Source organism: Diadema antillarum, unplaced genomic scaffold (assembly GCF_040938485.1).
Source record: "Diadema antillarum isolate AM-2024a unplaced genomic scaffold, OU_Dant_1.0 scf00000017, whole genome shotgun sequence".
Lineage (NCBI taxonomy): Eukaryota > Metazoa > Echinodermata > Echinoidea > Diadematoida > Diadematidae > Diadema > Diadema antillarum.
In genome coordinates, this window is record NW_027270906.1 from 1,084,757 (window position 1) to 1,104,827 (window position 20,071).

At 39.0% G+C, this 20,071-nt stretch overlaps 2 protein-coding genes across 2 annotated transcripts; both read right to left on the bottom strand.

Annotated features, from left to right (window-relative positions):
- Positions 1-2,965: 2,965 nt before the first annotated feature.
- On the bottom strand, positions 2,966-9,302 carry LOC139725423 (decapping and exoribonuclease protein-like). Its single transcript, XM_071636501.1, has 6 exons — positions 8,603-9,302; positions 7,479-7,687; positions 6,627-6,870; positions 5,211-5,349; positions 4,280-4,539; positions 2,966-3,137 (listed from the first exon to the last, which is right to left on the bottom strand). Exons 1-6 carry the CDS (start codon positions 8,956-8,958, stop codon positions 2,966-2,968), a joined length of 1,380 nt encoding a protein of 459 aa, XP_071492602.1. The 5' UTR covers positions 8,959-9,302.
- A 6,349-nt stretch (positions 9,303-15,651) lies between these two features.
- LOC139725433 (evolutionarily conserved signaling intermediate in Toll pathway, mitochondrial-like) lies at positions 15,652-19,451 on the bottom strand. The gene is made up of 5 exons (XM_071636511.1): positions 19,329-19,451; positions 18,369-18,774; positions 17,445-17,665; positions 16,711-16,951; positions 15,652-15,875 (listed from the first exon to the last, which is right to left on the bottom strand). The coding sequence occupies exons 1-5, from the start codon at positions 19,449-19,451 to the stop codon at positions 15,652-15,654; spliced, it is 1,215 nt and encodes a 404-aa protein (XP_071492612.1).
- Positions 19,452-20,071: the final 620 nt, after the last annotated feature.

Consider the following 20,071-nt stretch of genomic DNA (forward strand, 5'->3'; position numbering starts at 1 on the left):
GTGTGCGTGTGTGTGAGGGTATGTGTGTGTGTGTGTGTGTGTGTGTGTTTGTTTGTTTGTTTGTTTGTATGCTGTGAATGCATAAATGCAAGTTCTTTTCATTGGGTTGACACGTATGAAGTACACCCAGATAAACATATGACTCATACTTTTTTTTTTTCAATGTAGAAGTAAAAAATTCATTTTCACTCTTCTTCCATCACTAGCCATAGAAATGTCAAGTTTAAATGTTACAAAATATATTGTAAATTTCACATCCTAATAAAAAAATCTTTCCTTCCAGGAATATGGATGACAAATCTGTAAATGCTGATGTAAAGTTAACAATTAGCATTATTACTGCTACTATTCAAACGTGAGCATAAGAAAGAAACAAAAAACTGTGACTTTAAATACATATATACAATACACATGTCTATTGGAAGTCGTTCCAGACTAACAAAAATAAGAATTTTCATGAAAGTTTGGAAAGTTGTTCCATCTGGTCATCTGGAATAAGGGAAGAATTCACAAAAGGAATGCCTGGGTTGCCAGACTGATCAGGAGTCACTTTTTCACCTCTGACTGGCGGGCAACCGCGGCCGCCGTTTGGAAAGAGTGGCGGTGTCACTGCCTCGATCTATTACCTGTCAGAGCTGGAAAAACGACTTGGATGAGTCGTGAAGCTGTTGAATTCTCTCTGTGGCATTTACCCTAGATTTTGGTCTACAAGGTTGAGCAAGTCATCAAACTTCGAACCTCATGCATGAATCGAAATCACAATCGATAAAATGATGGTGAAGTCAGTGATTTCAATCATTTTCACGCTGACCCTTTTACTATTTGGATGTGATGAACACAGGCTTACCACAGAAATGTTTAGAACTGAGACTACGCCATTGTAATACCAATACACGCCAAAAAATTAAAATAACAACAACAACAATCATACACATCACAGGAATGGGAGCAGTCTAGTCACGTACACATCTTACAGCAGCACCAATAAATAAATGAATAAATAATTAAATAAATGAATGAATGAATGAATGAATGAATGAATGAATGAATGAATAAATAAATAAATAATAAAATTTATACAACTCACAAAAACAACAAAAGCGCAAGAAAGCATCAGCGTTTCTATTTCCTGTCCATGCATTGTTGAACTTTAGCCTACATATCTTATGAAAGTAAACGTTTCATCAATTACTATTTGGTATTATGATATCAAATAACGCATACAGAAGCTTCCATACTACTTTACGGTAGAGAATCATGCTAGCACTTAATATATTATTGGTATTACTTATAAATCAATTTATCAACGAAGATATTCAACATTACTCGCTAAACTATCATATAATATTTACTTTTTTTCACACAGAAACCAATGTATCGTGGATTTGGCTTTTTGTGATGATATCAATCTACGTAATTGCACTGTACAGTTATCATGACAATAAAATTATATGCAGTATGATTAACCGACATAGGTAAATCCATTAACTGTTCATAATATGATATTAAATGAAATATAAACAAAAACAACTCATAGCAATGAAGAAAAAGCAGAAATTACTTTCTTCATCTACCTCATTCTGGGAAAGAGGAAACATGAAAACTAGAAATGTCGCTAAGGCGACTGCTATGCCTCCGCCATAATGCATGATTCTCCTAATAGGTCTATAGTACATGTGGACAATGTATAATTACATTTTCACAATATTGGCAAAATATTGAAATTACATGTTTGTCACAAATGTGTTGAATGTTCACCTTCCTTTACCTAGGTTTAATTAGATGAATAGGAGAGCATGTATTTGGGGATTCAAGGACTTTAACTTGACTTTGACCCATTCATAAGTGTATGAATACTGTAATTTTCAAGGTATGGAGAAAAAGTGTAATTTCTGTATTGAAAAGTACACTGTTACCATTTTCTTTTGGCCTTTGACCCTAAAATTCATAGGATAATCACTGTCAGGCAGAACATGCATAAATATGTAGTAAGTTTCAAGATAACTTGAGCCACTTCTGAGATATGGAGGAAAAAGTTAGTTCAGCACTTTCCCTTGATCTTTGACCTTTTGACCTTTGAGGCAAACCCCCCCCCCCCAAAAAAAAAAAAAAAAAGAGAAAAAGAAAATTTCCAGATAATCTAGGTTATACATGCATACACCAAGTGCAAAAAAAAAAAAAAAAAATTGCTGGCATTACATAAATACATGTACAGTACATGTATGAGGGAAATAGAAAAAAATTTGAAGTGTTACACTTGACCTTTGACCCCTGACCTTTGACCCTGTGAACCCTAGATTCTCTAGATAATAACTGCCAGTCAGTACATGTATATATACTATGTTCCATGAAGATACCTTGAACAATTTCCAAGGTACGGAGAAAAAAGCGAAGTTTTAATATTCTAACTCGACCTTTTGACCTTTGACCTTTGACCTCATGACCCAAAACTTTCACCAGAGAATCTTAATTGGGTAATACATGTATACACTAAGTTTCAAGAAAATATCTTCTGGCATTGCATAGATATGGAGGAAATAGTGAAATTTTACGTATTTGACCTTGACCTTTTGACCTTTGACCTTGACCATGTGCACCCAAAAGTTGATAGGCACAACTTCACCCCCTAATACACATACATGCCAAGTTTCATTAGGTTACCTTAAAAGGTTTTGATAGTTACCCTGTCCACAAAATTTATTACGGACGGACGGACAACCCGAAAACATAATGCCTCCGGCACCACTTCGTGGCGGAGGCATCAAAACAAAAAAAAAAAACAAAAAAAAAAAAAACAAAAAAAAAAAAACAAAACAAAACAGCAACACGGAAGAGATGAGAAAATTTTCTCCATGATGTCATTGTGGGATAACGTTCCCAGTGTCGCAATGTGGGTGGCATACATTTTGATTCCTGTCATCAAGGTGCGAACCCTTTGCCTTGCAATTGTCTTCCTTGTATTTCACTAGCCGTTGCCATAGTTCCCAGGTACGACATCCCGAGCGAACCAATCAGGGACGATCTTGTAGCCCTCTTTCCTCCGCACCTCGAATCGCCTCTCCTCGAGGCGTTTGGCCAGCTCGGACCACGGTAGGCCTACCCTGGGCACCTCCTCCAGAATCAGATGGTAAACGACGCTAAAAAGGAATAGGAAACAGCATTCAATTTTATCAGATGCTGTAAACGTCTATATTTTCGCGCGATTACTTTTTCGCGCTGAGCGGCTCAAAAACATATTCGGCGGGTCCTTAAATTCGCGCTGCACGATTGTCAACCTATTCAAAATGTGCAGGGAAAATTGTGAAGATATTTTCGCAGGTGTTAGAATTCGCGCAAGCTAAAAGTAGCGCGAAATGGGCAAAAATCAATGCACCGCGAAAAATTTGTGCGTTTACAACATAGTTACATTAACAGGTATACTGACGGCTTTCATGCAGAATCAGCATCCCGCAAACATGCTTTTTGTCCGCCCAAAATGACACTAACGGACAGGCACTTTGCTTAGCTTACCAAGCTTGTTCATCATCATTCAGTTAGTCCCTCCAAAATTGACCAAATCCGACGGTGAAGTGACACAAGCCCACTCAGGTGTTAAGTGTGTCCAACAGGAAGGTCAAAGTGACACGATGGATTAGGGGAGGGGATTAAGTAATCTTTATTCATCGACAATTAGTTTGCGGACATCTTTGTCAGTTGGCGAAGAAAGCAATCCTGCGTGCGTGCCGGCAATCGACAAGCAAAGCAAGAAGAGTTCAAGCAATATGATAGCATTTCTTTTCAGTTCTCGATGGATATATATGATTTTGTGAGCTACATACGATGGGAGTCGCTTGACCGAATTAATTGTGTCCACCTCACGCTGTTTAAATTTTGTTTTTAATCACAAAACAGGATCATTACCAATAGAGCGCTATGAAATAAAAGTCTAACCTACGGAATAAACAATCGACCAAACTAAATAATTAAAGGAATTCTTTTCCCTTGATAATTTGTGTCATCTGAGTTTTCTTAATAATTTAAAGATCTCGTCGAGATTGTATTAAATATAGAGAAAAAATACCGGTAATTGTAATTTTCTCATGCTCGTTCTTGACTAATAGACGATGAGGAGTCTCTTGGTATAGACTGTTTCAGAATTTTGACTAAGTCATTGCCATGTGTTCTCGTTCTCGAAATACTCAGTGACTACACTTCCAAAGTAACTTGACTGGATGCATTCCTCAATTAGACAAAATTTGCTAAATCCTCTGTCCAGCGTCTACAAATGTTTGGGCAGCACCATGAGAGTGTATAATAACAAAAACGCTTAAAATTACGAAGTGTGAATTGCAGCATTTGACGGGATGTGTATGTAATCGAATCGACATAAGAATTTAAGGTAAAGGCAGGAAATAACGCATGAATTAAAAAAATACGCACACACACACATACCAACCATATACAAATGACTAACCTTGGGTTATCAATTGACACAATGCGCATGATTTCCAACAGAAGATTTGTCACGGCGGTGAAGTATCGATGTGGCTTCCACGGACACTTCAAAATAGAAATACATGTAAATAGATTGGTACACAGATAGATTCACAATCAGTTAAGACGAAAAAAAGAAAAGAAAAGAGAAAGATCTGTTTCGATTGAGAATTCATATCAAATTAGTAGGACACAATTATGCTTGGTTCGTTATTCGGATCACACAAATTCCCTTTACACAGATTTCGTTAACCCGAGACTGAAGTATAGGGTTCGTTAATACAAAAATGAAATAAGGTTCGCTATTCCGAAGGTTCATTAATCCGAAAACGAAAGGAAGATGCGTATACTAACGAACCTTTGGGATTACGCACCTTATTTCATTTTCAGATAAACGAACCTTTCGAATAACGAACCTTATTTTCATTTTTGGATTAACGAACTTTCGTAATTACGAACCTTATCTCATTTTCGGATAAACAAACCTTCGGCATAATGAACATTATTTCATTCTTGGATTAACGCACCTTGGGAATGACGAACTTTATTTCATTTTCGGATATACGAGCCTTCGGAATAACAAACTGTTCAGACTAACGGGATTCGTCTAGAGTATATCGACATGAAGTGCAAGCCTACAGCCATGCACTCAGTGAAGATATGTCGTTATGATTTTGTTTAGAACATAACTTGGAAAGGAAGGGACACATATTATAGTAGGCATACTGGAAGCCTACCAAGTCGATATCGGGAATGTCGTCAGTCTTGTAGGTTTCTGCTCTAGTGATGACGTGTTGCGCGTCGTCCCGCCAACCCAGTAACACGCGCGGGATTCCCGCAATGTGGTTCTGGGACCAAAACTGGAAGAGTTTCTTCCTGTATAAATTGGAAAGAATTGATGTATGTTAATTCACGTTGAGTTTTATTCGATTGCCGAGGTTTATTTTATATAATTTCATTTGTAAAACGGTTTGACTTTCACTCTGCTATTCTTTCATACCTTGACCGGGAAGCGTTGTCTCTGATTCGTAAGTGAGAAGCATTCAAACCGACACTGACAACGTCTGCTGAAATGCGGGCTATGACGAACTGACTTTAAGTGGTATATGCAGAAGGCGTTTTCACATCAGCCCGATGTTTCGAAATAGCGCGCTATTTTCTGACTTGGGAAATTAACCCGATCACGAAATAGCGCGCTATTTGATAATGTGAACACAAATTAGCGCGCTAATTGTATCGCTCTGGTCGAGAAAATTTCTTGAGTCCAACTCGGGAAATTTTTGAAATAGCGGGATAGTAGCGCGCTATAAAACGACTCGAGAAATTAGCGCGATGCATCCCATTATGCCTAGCGTGTGTGACCCGATCGATCGAGGCAAACTGCACACAAATCATGAGGAATTTTTGAAATTGCACACATTACTGATGCTGTTTGCACATGCTCAGCTGTCGAATTAGCTCGAAAAAAATTCGGGCTAATTCTCTTCGGGCTGATGTGAATAAGAAATGAAATAGCGCGCTAATTCGCAATCGCGAAAAATATCTCGAGCTTGGACTTTTATCGGGCTGATGTGAAAACGCCTAGTGATCATGCACCATGATTTCGTTGTTCAATAGCCGCATGGAATGCGGCAATTTGATAATAAGCGAGTTTTTAATTTTTTTTTTTTAACTGTAGTAAGCAGCCTTTAATATGCGGTTATCACAATCCGCAAAATGTGTAATTGTGATCATTAGAAAACTTTCAAACAAAAATGGAAGTCTAGAAGCGCTTTTCCCGTTAACGTATTATGCTTTCTGGTCAACGAAGTTATTATGGTGAGGGTACATTCAAATATCAAAATAAATTATTAGTCTTCCACGAGTTTGGTTGCTTGTTGTTGTTTTTGATCACATTCCCGTGATGCAAAAAAGAAGATGTATAGGTTATATCGTTTTGATATGCAGTATCAAATCGCTGCATCATAACTTACAAGTATTTGATAACTTGTCTACAACGCATCGCATATGCAGGTATATCATTATGTATAAGTTGTATATTAAGATTATCATTGGCAAAGCAATTTTACATCAGCGTATAACGCAAGTGGGAAATGTTTCGGTTTGGGAAATATGGGATTGGTTTGTCAAATTGCAGTTAAAAACGGTCTGACCTGAAGAACGCCTTGGACTGTTGAATATCCGTTAGGCCGTTGAACTCGCAAGTCGTGCGAATGTTGACGTACTTGAGGTGCTGTGATCGACGAAATGGAAGTGGAATCCGTCCACGATCACGCTCCTCCGCGTGGATCTCGACGCTGAACATGAGACGAAAGTCCCCACATCGCGCTGCCATCACCGCTTCGTAAGCCAGGTTGTCATTGATCGGTAGACTTGTGTCTGGTTTACTCCCATCCTCTGCGGGTGAATGGGGATTTGCAGCTGGTTTGGAATCGTGGTCTAGACAATTCCCGTGATAGCGAGGTCCTCGGGACCGGCAGTTTTCTTTCGTTATAATTATCGTAATTTGTTATAGCAGAACAGTAAAGTATGCACAGATAAATAGATAATATTTTTTTTCGACCTTTATTTTTTTACTTCGTTGTAACAAGAATTTCGTTATAACCGTGTCCGTTATAAATGCAATGTAATAATCATGTAAACAAAATCATGCATACTGTGTATTATTCAGAGGAAAATAGAAAACGCTAGTGGAATAAAATGGAAATATGGTTGAAAACAATATTTTCTCGGTGCAACATTTTTTGCGATTTCATGCAAAATGCTGAAATCGTATTGAAAACGCGACTTGAACGGCCTGGACGTGGCAATCTGAGTAATAACTTCCCTTTGACCACTAATACTCACGGATATCGGATGTGCCATTATTCATGAGCGTTATCCCCGTATCATTTGGAAAGTTATGGATTAAACTAACATAAAGTGGTACTTTTTTTTTTTTTTTTAAACAAGTTTGCCTACTATAGAGTAGGACCTATACTCATCCAGTGATGCTGTATACTTGCCACTGGAACAGTATTGAGCGAATTTCTTCCCACTGTAGACCCGAATCCTGTGGGGATCGTTTTGATGTTCATGGTTCTGTAGATCGATCTGCTCGAGATAGCAGGTGCCTCTGAATCGGGTGGCCAGGAATTCGAATCGACTATTCAAGTGTGCCGACTTCATCAAGTCATGGAGCGCGCCACGTCTCGTGATAAAATCTACCGACAACCTGTATTTATGCATAATCAAATAGTAGGGAAGGCGGAACCAACAATTTAGATACATGCATGTATTTACAAGAGCCACAGTGTTTGATCTGTTGTGTACATTTTGTAGTGATTTGAGACGAATAATGTTTATCTTCATTCTGTTATACACGCGTAAGAAAAGGTTTATAGACCTATTTGGTTTTAAAACACTGTACAGTCGGGGACTTCCGAAATAAGAAAAGATAATTTAAAGGGTTACGCGATGGGTCAGGAGCATTGCTGTGTCCATACATAAATTAATTAGGGCCTATTGTTATTAGGTAGCCTATACTGAACACCCTTCCCCTCCCCCCCCCCCAAGTTATGACTGAAATAATCATTAACGGAAAAAGAAAACCCAAATTTAATCCATTAAAGAGACTCTGCAACACCAATCATTTTTTACCGCCACTAATCAAGGTCTATCGATCCTGATTAAGATCTTCAGCAAAATCCGTTCGTAACTTCACTACAAAAGTAATCAAGCTCTCATAATCAACTGCTCACAGGGCTATTTAAGCACATCAGTGGCGTCATTTTCAGAGAAACCTGCCAGTTATCATAACTGCGTCCGAACAGTTTTTAAGACCTTCCATCTGCACTGATTATCTGTTGTTAATGAGCAGAGAGGCTATACAATGTAACAATGTTCCAAGATTGCATTATAATTACGAGACTCACAACAAAATACATCAGATCAGAAAATGTGACACAATAGAAATGCATGACAGTACAAGACTCAGATACAACGTCTCATTGATCTTTTTAGACACAAAACAGGCCTAGGATAGTAATAGGCCCTACCAATACTCTTTGGTAACGTTAGGCCTATTTACGGGTGTTTACGCCTAACAGTTTAAGTAGTGCTGATTCCATTTCAAACAAAGAAAGCCAACCTCTTTTCTCCACTCGAAGTGGTGATGAAACCTCTCTTTTCCAGTTCCCCAGAATGATCCCGTATCCATTTGAGTACGACATCGAGCGATTTTACCTCACTTTCGACGTCGTCCGATGGTACAGGACTACTACTAGGGTGGTAGCGATCCACGAATGCGGCGTGACCCTCCAAGAGATCGAAATGCGGCCGTGGGTCGGGCTTCACAAAGTACCTACGGTTGCGGTGATCGTCGCAGTAGTTTCGGTTCTCATCGAGAGAGAAGTTCCCGAGGTGAACGTGGTCACAGAATCCCACAGTGTGCTTCATAGCTTCCTTTTTCAAATCCGGGGACGATGCTGAAAAAGGTCTATCCATGACTCTGTCAATGCGTTTTCAATGATTAAGTACGTTTTACAATAGCGGTGGCTGATTTTGTGTCATTGACGTTTTCATGGGAAGCTGGACCAAATCTATAGAGAATAGACGAGTAGCTTCGATCGGGATTTCACATTGGTGGAGGGCTTAGGCTGCGTAACGTTAGGCCTAAACTTCGCAGCCGAAAAGCTCGTCCGCGGTTTTATGCGTCAAGATTTGTTCCACAGTCGCAGAAATTTCGATCGGCTGCATTGACTTTTGAGGTTATCACTAAATAGTGCACAATCGCTATTCTGTCAATTGTTTGTACGTACATAAACTTTACCAGGCCCATAGGTTGTACTTTATGGATAGCAGGCAATGTGTTGATGGATTGAGATTAACCACGGTAATGTAAACAATAACAACAACAACAACGACAGCAACAGCAGCAGCAGCAACAACAACAACACGTTCACTTGGTTGTAATAATTTCTGAATCACTCTTTTGTTGTTTTGTTTGTATCGGTACATGTGCATCGCGTGCCATCGGGACATGGTTGTAGGCCCTTTATGTAGGTACACGTATGAAGTTTATGGCGCGCCCGGCTAGCTGTGCTTTTTGGTGCCACGCCCCCTCCATTCAGTGTGGGCATTAAATGCGTCTGAAATTTCATTAGGCCCTATGTAAAGATATTGGTCTATGGATGTTAGTACACGCAGACTTTCCAGAAATGGAGTCACAACAGTCTGAGGGTGCGTTTATCAACTCCTTTTCTCGGCAGAAACAGGTTATCCAAACAGCTTTCAAGGAATTTTTACGAGTTGATAAACGCAAAGCTGTTTTGAAAGCCCTTTAGTAAAGCCTTTACGAAAGGGTGCGTTTATCAACTCTCCTTTCTCGGCAGAAACAGGTTATCCAAACAGCTTTCAAGGAATTTTTACGAGTTGATAAACGCAAAGCTGTTTTGAAAGCCCTTTAGGAAAGCCTTTTCGAAAGCCCCAAATTTGTGGCGATCCAAACAGGTTTCCTAAACAGGTTTTCAGAAACCTGTTTGTAAAAGCCTTTTGGAAGTTAATAAACGCAAAGCTGTTTTGAAACGGCTTTGTAGTCTTGTACTTCAGTACTTGTACTAAGTCTTCTCCTTGGGTCGAATAGCGCAATGCAGCTGTGCAGTGACAGGCCAGTTAAAAAAATCGTGTTCGCGAAGAGAGTTGATAAACACAACTATTTTGAAAGCCTTTTCTAAAGGGCTTTGGAAAGGGCTATCGAAAGCCGTTTAAACAGGGGAAAGTTGATGAACGCAGCCTTAGGCTCATGCCGCCACTCAGAAATATTTGAAGTATGTGCTAAAGTGGAGCTGCCTCACAGATAGGAAGATAATTGATTCATGTGGCAATTGCATCATGACTCGTCACTCTCAAAGGAAGATATGTCTTTATGATGGTATAAACTGCTTTTCGCCGCCCCTTCTTAGAAAACAAGCGGCACATAGTACAGGCAGTCAGGGCTTTGGAAAGGGCTCTCGAAAGGGCTATGGAAAGGGCTTTCGAAAGGGCTATCGAAAGGGCTATCGAAAGCCGTTTAAACAGGGGAAAGTTGATAAACGCAGCCATTCGCTTTGATCCCATGCTCGAAGCCGCCACTCAAAAATATTTGAAGTATGTGTCAAACTGGATCTGCTTGAAGACAATTGACTCGTGTCCCATTGCATAATCACCAGCCACTTTCCAAGGAAGATATGTCTTTGTGATGGTAATTACTTTTCGCTATCCCTATATACTTACAAACGATAGGCGGTAGACAAGGCACGGGGGTGCGCGAATAGAAATTGCTCAAATATTGCTGAAATAGATATCAAAATTACTCGACTGTACGTGTCTGTACGCTAATCTGACATATCGATTTATAAAGAACTGTACTTGAAGATGATACCATTTATTTATTAGTTTCATCTAGCGGAAATAAAGAGAAAAGTGATAAAACCGGCTTTCCATGAGGGTAAAATTTTCTTTGGGAAGAAGCCCTGTCTGTGCCCATGCGACCCAAGTGGCAAGCCCATGTGAAACCCATATCAGCTTTTCCCATCTCTGCCCTTGGCTGGCCCACAAAGCCCCCTTGAAGGATTACCCTCGAGTAGCCCTTGCCCAACTCCAACCCGGCTTGTCCACCTTTTACCCACGTTTGCCCACGTGGGCCCCACATGGGTGTGTTTGCTGGGTTTTTAACGCTAACATAATATCGGGTATATGATGCTCGTTTATAGGGGGCGTTTCATAAAGCTGTTCGTAAAGTTACGAACATCTTACGAGCGACTGGTGATCAGTTCTTGTGCTGAATTATGGCAATTCTGATATGTATAGCACATCACAACTGATCACCAGTCGCTCGTAAGACATTCGTAACTTTACGAACAGCTTTATGAAACGCCCCCCTGGTATATCAAATGCAATGAAATTTCACCTAATGATAAAGTATATAAAACAAAAGTCAATTCCGTTCGAAAATATGTGCAAAAGTGTAAATCTGAGCTGTATTTTGTGAAAGTGATCGAGAAAATTTCTCGAGTCCAACTCGGGAAATTCTGAAATAGCGGGATAGTAGAGCGCTATTTGATAATGTGAAAACGACTCGAGAAATTAGGGCGATGCATCCATTATGCCTAGCGTGTGTGATCCGATCGATCGAGGCAAACTGCACACAAATCACGAGGAATTTTTTGAGAGGGCACACACATTACTTATGCTGTTTGCACATACTCAGCTGACGAATTAGCTCGACAAAAATTCGGGGTGATTCTCTTCGGGCTGATGTGAATACGAAATGAAATAGCGCTCTAACTCGCACTCGCGAAAAATTTCTCGAGCTTGGATTTTTATCGGACTGATGTGAAAACGCCTAGGCCTACTAGGCGTTTTCACATCAGCCCGATGTTTCGAAATAGCGCGCTATTTTCTGACTTGGGAAATTTTCCCGATAGCGAAATAGCGCGCTATTTTATCAATGTGAACACAAATTAGCGCGCTAATTGTATCGTTCTGATCGAGAAAATTTCTCGACTCCAACTCGGGAAATTTCTGAAATAGCGGGATAGTAGCGCGCTATTTGGCGTTTTCACATCAGCTCGATAAAAATCCAAGCTCGAGATGTTTTTTAATTTCCTAAGTCAGAAAAATAGCGCGCTATTTCGAAACATCGGGCTGATGTGAAAACGCCTATTTGATAATGTGAAAACGACTCGAGAAATTAGCGCGATGTATCCCATACCTAGCGTGTGTGACCCGATCGATCGAGGCAAACTGCACACAAATCATGAGGAATTTTTGAGAGGGCACACACATTACTGATGCTGTTTGCACATACTCAGCTGTCGAATTAGCTATTTTAAAATTTTTAACTATTTGGGCTACCCCCTCTTCGGGATGATGTGAATAAGAAATGAAATAGCGCTCTAATTCGCAATCGCGGAAAATTTCTCGAGCTTGGATTTTTATCGGGCTGATGTGAAAACGCCTCATATGTAGCAGCCTCACCGTAAGAATGCATGAGTTAGGGCTCATGGAAGCAGAACAAAAGAAGAAGGAATGCATGTAGATTCTTCACAGGTGTACTTGTTTACCAACCAGTACTGTAATGGAATTACACTGCTACATTTCTGAGATATGTAAGGCTTATGTCATCAAGACTGTTCAGTGCAATTTGTTCAAGATTCTTCAGTGTACTATTGGTTTCTCTGCTCAAGGACCACTATAACTTCCACAAATCTATACATGGGGCTATTGATTCATATTTTACATTATGTGAAATTATGAAAATCGTCTAGAATGCCCCTTTAATGGGAGGGAATAGGTGAATGAAATGCTTCATAACTAGCCTGCAGAAAAAGAAACATCCATGCATTGTAATACATTACATAAACAGTCCATTGAAAGATTCGTCCATGGTTCAGCCATCATTGTAGACCATCCCCGTCCACTGCTGTCAGACATTGCTAACTGAATTTGAATTCAATGCAATTTTCTTCTTTTGAACTACAATGTAGTAACCATGTAACAATCAAGGACTACACACACTGGAAACACAGCATGTAAGTAAATTCATGTATGATGTATGTGGGTTTGTTTGTTTGTTTTTGTGTTTGTTTTGTGTGCTTGTGTGTTTATACAAAGTAAAATTCCACTAACCAGCATTAGGCCTTATTGTGAAACCAGAAATTTTCGTGTGCATGAAATTTTTTAGAATTTTGCAAGGCCAAATTCACAAAATTAAAATGCATATGAAAGTTCTTGTCTACACTATATGCATTGAATGCCAATGACAATTCACACACACACACACACACACACACACACACACACAGAGAGAGAGACACAGACACACAGACACACACATACACACACACATACATACACACACTCACACACACACACACACACACGCACACACACACACACACACACACACACACATACACACACACACACATACACACATATTCATGCTCCAAATTTTTCTGGTTTTATAGTAAGCAATGTAAAATGGCAAAGGACATGCTAGGGGAACACAGAACATATTCAATAACTTGTGTATATCAGAGCTCATACCATCATGGTTTAATACACACTGTGAAGTTTCACTTTTGTTCAATAAAAAATTAATTGTTCACATGCCATTTGATTCTGTCTGGAATAAAGAATACATGCTCAGTCAGAAATCATTAATACATGTATTAAAAATTTAATTCCATTTCAAGACAAACACTTTGACAAACTATCATTAATTTGTCACTCTTATGCCTGGACCTCTTAGCACAGAAATAACTTGCCCTCACTATGTGACTGAGATAGCCCTGAAATGTGTGACTCAATTGCAATCAAATATAGAAACATGTACAGGTGAATCCTAATACATGTATACCAAATAGGATACAACAAAGTTTGTAAATACAAGAGGATTTTACCAGTAAGACTGCCATTACTCTAGTATTTCCTGCACTTACTTTACCTATTTTTAACAAGATTTTGTTTTAACAAGGAAACACATGCAGTCCTGACCATCTTGATATAAAAAGGCTTCACCTGAACATGTATTACAGTATTTTATCAGATTTCTAGCTCTGTCCAAAGTTGTGTTTTCCATGTACACGCAACATGGTAGTTCAAAAAGAAAATATATTTTTGACCACTTCAACCCACAAATACCAAAGACAGTAATGGTACACTGTGCAAATAATGTAAGTCACTGTTCCAGCATGCCTATGTTTTCATAAATTAGTGTATGTTTACACAGATAAAGAAATAGACATCATTTATAGCATGCTTTTTTATACTAATCAAGTTATCTATTATAAATAAGTTTAATGATGAAGACAACCAAAGTACACACGTATTGGTAATAATAAGTCTAGTAGGTCTACTCAGAAGCAAGAGTGTTAAGTCATTCTCTGGATGTGTGGAATTTGCCACCATTGTGGTTAAGTCCTATTGTCACAACCACAATTCCATCAGAACTTTGAAGATTTCCACTCTGAATTAGAACATCGAAGATTTACCACAATGAACTCAAAATATAACAAACTCGCATTCATGTCATGGTCCAGCAAATTACATAATATTGTTAATCACCAAAGAAATCATATTATTTTCTGGACTAGAGAGTTATTCCCCTGCGTTTGGCATGAGATACATGATTAAGTAGTCCCTGCTTTAACCCAGAACACAGTTACATGGATATTGTATAATGCCACTACGCATGATAGCGGCTACCAAACCTCAACAAACTGTTTGGACAGACATGAAAATCTTCTATCAAAGATGAATATAAGAACAAATCTGATATTTTTACACAGATTTTACCAGTCAAGCTTAGATCTTATTGTGAGGGTGATGTACACTATTCAATGAAAACTCCCTTAACATGTTTTAATTAACAGTAATTACATGGTTCTACATCAGTAAGATTGGGCAATTCAGTCACATTCACTGCATGAGGGCATTTGAGAACTTTGTTCCTGTTTTTAGTTTTAGGGGTAATTCAGTCATGCTGTCAAATGTGTCAAATAATGTCATCAAATCATTATGTCACTGAATCAGGGGCGGGGTGGCATATACACACCACATGATGGCATTTGAAAACCTTGATTTTTTTCCCCAACTGCTTGATACACCATTAGTACAACAGTGTCACTTTGGCCGTTAGGCCATTGACTTTTACACCAAGAGAGCTGCCAACATCACTGTCTATGATGTAAATCCAGACAGTGTGAAAACACATTCATCTGCTGTTATCATGGCTGGTTATATCAATACACATTCTTTTATTATGACTATTTCCTGGATGCTCATTTCTCATCGAAGAAAGAGGCATACCCTATAGAGCACCACAGTAATGATGTTACAGTCTTTTGTTATAGCTCAGTGCTGGCTCCAAAGAAGATAGCCTTGCACAAGGCTCTGGGCAGTAGTTTGGAACCAGGTACAAGCAGAGCTAGCAACCTTCGTGTTCACAGATGTTTGGGCTTCATGAGGTTGTTTAGAACCAGTTTCCATGGTGATGAGTGTCTATAAAGTCACACTTTGGTACATTATAACAAGAAACCTAGAGCCAGATGATTCTGTCACATGACAAAACCATTACAGCGCCCCCAGTGGTGAGGGGCATACAACTTTTATTGCAATCCCTGCAAACTCTGGTTGCCATGGAGAATGCCGTCATCAACTCTCCAGCATCTTCGTGCCTTCTCCTATGTGATGCACCGTCTCTGATTCGGCTCCATCTCCTTTCTGGTCAAAGAGGTTGAAGATGACGTTGAGCCTGGCCAGATGCGGGTTGCTCTCCTGCAGTTTCCTGACCCACTCGTTGAGGGTTTCCATGGAGCCGTTATTTGTCATGCAGAGTGCATACACATTGCCTTCCATTGGGGCTGGAGGCAGCTCACCTTGAGAATGAAGGCAAAAGTATAGAAAAAAACACAGATCTAATACAGAAACTGCATTTTCTGTTTATGTATTGAATATTTCACACCTAAAACCATTATATCTAGCTGGTATATGGGCTATTTTTCATGCACAGACACTAATGCAAAGGATTTTCCACCAAAGTAACCTTCATTCATTGTAATACAGTCAACCTTGCCTAAGTCGAATCTATTTGGACTGAAGAAATAGCTTCAACTTAGAGAAAATTCAATATATGAGGAATTAAAATCTATAGAATATAAAGAGAAGAGGACTTGAAAAGACCTTCGACTTGGGTGATTATTCCACTTGTGCATGGTTGACTTAAGCAAGGTTGACTGTAATATCTACTCTTTGAACAACAAGGTTTGAAATGCAAGTTTTGTCAAGTAAACATATATCAAACTTAATTTTGTTTTACTCATTCCATTCTGCAGTTCAAGACAAATTTACATTTTTATTTCATTTTCTTATTTTTTCATTTTTTTATTTTTTTATTATTATTTTTTATTTATTCATTTATTTATTTCTATTTATTTATTTATTTATTTAATTTATTATTTTTTTTTTTGGGGGGGGGGGGGGCGGGGGTCGGGCCTTCCTTCCTCTTGTAAATTCAGAAGAGCCACACAGGAGATAAACCTACTTTGTTTCACCAAAAATGTCTCCTCTTTGCTTCTTCCAGTAGTTGGTTTGTGAAGATAAAATTCTGAATAATCAGTAATAAATAAATCCACGCCAATGAAAATATCACACCAAAAATTACAATGCAACCAGTTAATTCCAATGAGTGTTTGTTTGGCAGCTACGTCTTACCTCTGTCATATATGGGGTCATATAGGTCTAGTGGGTCGGCCCTCAGCACATAGTAAGTCTGCTTGTGGGTCCGGAGCCACAGAGTGTAGGGCCCTTCCACGAAGAGTGGTCGGTAGACCTGGTGGTGGGCCAGCTCCTCTTGCTGGTCTGGACTCTGCACGCTGGCTATGAAGTCCCGGCCCTGGAACTCTGAAAAGTCGTGGTCTTTCCTGGTGACCGACATCTCAAGAGATCCATCCGCCTGAGGCAACAAAATAATTTCCCAAATACAATTACAAAATGACACCTCTACATGATGCGCATACCATTGCTGAATGAAACCGTATTAATTATTGGTAATGTGACTTGCAACTTGATAAATGCTAAAAATGGCAACACATTGCGCATGAACACACAGGGACATACAGAACAGTGGCCAGTTGGATAATTTCATTATTTGGTGCACACACAATGCAACACATAATTTATGTGTGATGCACTCTTCCCTCCATCCATCAAACAGATGGCATCATACTATACACATTCTGATTAAGACACAGTTTACTGAATATAAGTCCTACTTATACTTTAGCCAATTCAATATCACTTAAACTCCTGTCCACATTGCAGGACTCTAGGTTACATTTCCTGTGGTGCAGATGATCATTCTGAGACTGTGTTTTGACAGTGCACTGCAAAACAAAGTCTAAATGAAAATGGTATAAAAGGAAGGACTCCAAGAAAAGAACACTTACACTAAAGACTGAGAAGTTGGCTTCGTATTCTGATATCCTCTTTAGGCCCAGCTCACAGAGTTTGATGGGGTCAGTCGGCATCTCCTTTGGTAGGGGGAAGGGGTTGATGTTGCGGAACTTGGGGAACCAGTACATGAGGCGCTGGTACTTCCTGACAGGGTGTGCCTTCTTGCCAAAAACGCTGATCAGGATTTCCTTTGTTTCATTATTTGGCAAAACAGCTGGAACAGAAGTTTTAAAGGAAAAAAAAATAACTGAAGTGCAACTTGTCATCAGAAAATAGAATTGGGAGCATTAAATAGAAAATGTGGACAATTGTGAGAACCAAAAGCAATGAGCAAGGTGAGATATGGAACAAAAGTGAGAAAACATTTAATGCTTTGGAATACCAGTACACAAAAGAGAGTTAGTCCATAATGACTGTTTGTTATATCATAATAATCATGACTATCAAAATTCAATGAAACAATGTGAATTATCAACACAAACTGTACCAGGCTACATTTAAAGCCAATTGGGTGAGCAAACATCTTCTGTGTGATGGATTCCGTACTCTTTTTGCACACAAGTGACACGCTTTTACTCATTCACTTTGTACATTTGGTTTAATTGTAGAAGACACACACACAAGCAATACAGGAAAATGTTTAAAATAGTTTAAATTAATACTGTCGACTACAATTCCAACACTTGATAGATTATCTAACAGGAAACATTTTTGTTTTTTAAGTCTTTTACAATTACAGATTGTATAACTTTGACAGATTTTCCATAGGAATGTTTTGGGAAACTATACATCAACACTATGCAGACTTAAAAAGTGGGCACTAATAAACCCTGAAAATATGTTTCAGCAACACACAGTCTCCTATTCCCTGATATTTTTCATGACTATACCACCCTCAACTCAAGGTGATCCCTTACCATTATCCTCCATCTGCTGCAAAACTTTGATGCCACATGTCTGTTGCTCGGGATAATGGTTAAACATATTCTGATAGGCATTGCGTGCCACATATTTGTCCTTGGGGAAGACGTCCAGGAGGCGATTGTACGCATCAATGTCCTTCTCCACTCCAAACAGCTTCATGTACCTCAAGGCAGTCTCGATGAACTGGACATGGCCCCTGCGTCTCTTGTCCAGCTCAGTAAAAGTCTGCACGATGTCCTTGAAGGCTTCCTTGTTCCTCGTCTGCTGTGAGCCCTCCTCAAAGAGCGACTTGGACAGAACAAGGGCGTTCCGCTGCAAGCGGGAGATGCCAGCTCCAGTAGGAATGTCGTTTTCTTGACGACAATGTGTGCATGTGTGAATTGATGAGATTTCACTGACCTAGTGTGAGACACCACAGATGTGATAATGAAAGTACACTCAACAAATTTCAGCAGAATATCAAAATCATCTTATCTTCCAACCTTCTCCATCTCAATGAAAACTCCCTTTAAGATTATATTAGGAAAAGAATGGATTGATAGTTTTTATTGAGACATACAAAGTTCATAACCAGCACAAATAATGTACACTGGGTATTCAATGTTTTAATGGTTAAAAAGTACCTTGGATATTACTGTTTGTTGATTTACTATTTGTTGATGGAACATAATACAAATCCCTTTACATTTTTGTAACAAACTGTGTGGTCTTCTGAGATTTGGATTCATTGCCTATAAAAAGACTCTGAGAAGAACAGGCTCCATTTTGTCCTTTCAAACATATACGCAACCTAGAGTGAAGGAAGGAATACTGGTGGTGCCGAACTTCAATGAAATAGAATCTGTTTATGACCACTTCCTTGCATTAATGTTAAAGGGATAAAGGCTGGTGACCCCATAATTGAAACATACAGTGTATGTATTTATCATTTGTTCAAGAAGTCTTTCACTTACCTGTGAGGCAAGTTGATACTGCTTTCTGAATGTGTACAAGGAGTATTTCCCAGAGTGAATTATACTCTTCTTCCTTGCCAGTCTTGATGTTGTCTGTAACAGGAGTCTGCCAAGTGATGCCATTTTTCACTGCAACCATATGATATGAAAGATAAAACAAATCAAAGATACATAATGAAAATCAATGAATGAAAAAATGAGGTCTATAGAGCCAGATGATTCCAGAATTCTACGGTGCCAGTAAGTTGAGTATGTGAATTCTGGAATCCTAGTATAAGGGTTATATACATTGTACTAAGCTATCATGTTCCTCCCACAGTGTAAAAATACCATGACCAATTCATATTTAACCTCATCAAAAGTGTTGCCCTCTTTCAGAGGGTTGGACTAGAGAAAAAAAGTACAATAAATTCTATGGGATGTTTAAAGGAACTCCTTCTACTTCATAAATGATCAGAAGAAATGTCATGTCATGATAATGTTCAAAACCACGAGCATAAATTTAAACTTTTTACAGGAAATTTCGGACACAAAATGGGGATGCCGGACAGGCGGATGAGGATATATAATTTTTACTTCTTCCCTGAAAATAACCAGCTCATAGTAATAGTCTATAGACCCCTCTTTAATTAGGTACCCATATTAAAAACTCCCAATATTGTGTCTACTACATCAAATATCAATCAGCAAAATTATTAATGTTACTGTGGTAAATTTGAATCAATCATCGAACGACGATGCTA